Source organism: Centroberyx gerrardi, chromosome 14 (genome assembly GCF_048128805.1).
Source record: "Centroberyx gerrardi isolate f3 chromosome 14, fCenGer3.hap1.cur.20231027, whole genome shotgun sequence".
Taxonomy (NCBI): domain Eukaryota; kingdom Metazoa; phylum Chordata; class Actinopteri; order Beryciformes; family Berycidae; genus Centroberyx; species Centroberyx gerrardi.
In genome coordinates this window covers 1202524-1203888 of record NC_136010.1, presented here as the reverse complement: position 1 = coordinate 1203888, position 1365 = coordinate 1202524, and the positions used below count along the sequence as shown (strand labels likewise).

The following is a 1365-nucleotide window of genomic DNA, read 5'->3' as shown; positions in this document are numbered from 1 at the left end:
CTGTCATTTTCACACTGATAACAGCAAACAAACAGTGGCTAGTTTGTCAGACGATGATTGCGCAGATTATTTAGAAAAACGTATTCTAAGTACTGGTGACGGACTGCCGGACCCTTATTCAGTCCAGCTGATGAGTGGCTTGTAGACGTGGCCAGGTGGCCACCGCTCCAGTGGCCAGACACACTGTATATACAGTATATCTGACTGAAAAGCCTAGCGTGTACAGAAGAGCCTCCGAGCGACAGACCTCTCCACGCTGTAACGGCGTGTCATGTGAGCATGTGCAGCAGATCAGACGCTACAGCTCTGCTGAGTTCTGAGTTCAGAGCAGATCTGATCCAGAGTCAGTGTGAAGCAGAGCCCTGAGATGCCCGGCTGTACGACTGACAATCCTGACAACAAACTGCACATGTACGGCCGGTAAGAGTCAACCAGGAGGTTTACATGAAGCTAGCTAACGGAGTTAGCTGGATCGCTCCATCAGCACCCGGCCGCAGGGCGTCAGGAGTTACTCTGCTGATTTCGGGGGTTGTTTCTGATTCTTTCCGGAGGGTCCTGCTGCAGCCAGCAACTGCGACTAGCCACTGCGAGGCGTGATGTTAGAATATATGGCCACTTACTAAACTAAAGTCTTTGCCATCGCCTCTGTGAACTCAGATTACTGACTAACCAACTGAACTGAGTGGCTGCCGGTGGCCTTTCTGCCCTGAGATGCGCGCACACTTTATGTGGCGTTGCCCGGAAACTCATCTATTTGTCTGGCGGCCATTTTTAAACTCTACCTGCAGAGTCCAGCAGGTCTGTGCTACATCATACTAACATTTATCATTTCACAGATTCACACTTTAAAACACATTAGAAACAAATGGATCTGCAGAATCCAGAGGGATCAGTTCACATTTTAATATATTTGGTCCTTTATCTCCAGCTGCCCGAGGCTAGCCCAGGCGGCTAGTAGCCTACAAACTAGTAAGCTAGCTGACTAACTTCCTGCTAAATCCAAGCAGTTGTTGTGTTGTTCCTGAGATTGCTGCTAATTTGATAACTGTGTTTGAAGTAAGGCTACTTTTATAGACATGCCAATCTTCCAGGGTTTCAAATGGCTGCCATGTGAATAAGGAGAAGAGAATAGAGAATACAGTAGACTACAATACAGTTAATTCCCTTAGTTTCTATTTAATAAGGTAGAGTGGATTTTACTTCTTCCATCTGGATTAGATATCGATCCAGCAGAACAGTAGAACACAGTAGAGTACCAGGATGAGTAGGCACTACAGCACAGTAGAGTAACAGTAGAGTACAGTAGAGTACCAGGATGAGTAGGCACTACAGCACAGTAGAGTAACAGTAGAGTACAGTAGAGTA

At 46.6% G+C, this 1365-nt stretch overlaps 1 protein-coding gene across 1 annotated transcript in view; it reads left to right on the top strand.

Moving 5' to 3' along the window:
- The window catches only part of hdac6 (histone deacetylase 6), a 19447-nt gene extending 18866 nt beyond the window's left edge, over positions 1-581 (top strand). Inside the window, exon 15 of the mRNA XM_078288048.1 lies at positions 552-581. Coding sequence (XP_078144174.1) covers positions 552-581 — 30 coding nt within the window. The remainder of the gene's footprint in view (positions 1-551) is intronic.
- The last annotated feature ends 784 nt before the right edge of the window (positions 582-1365 follow it).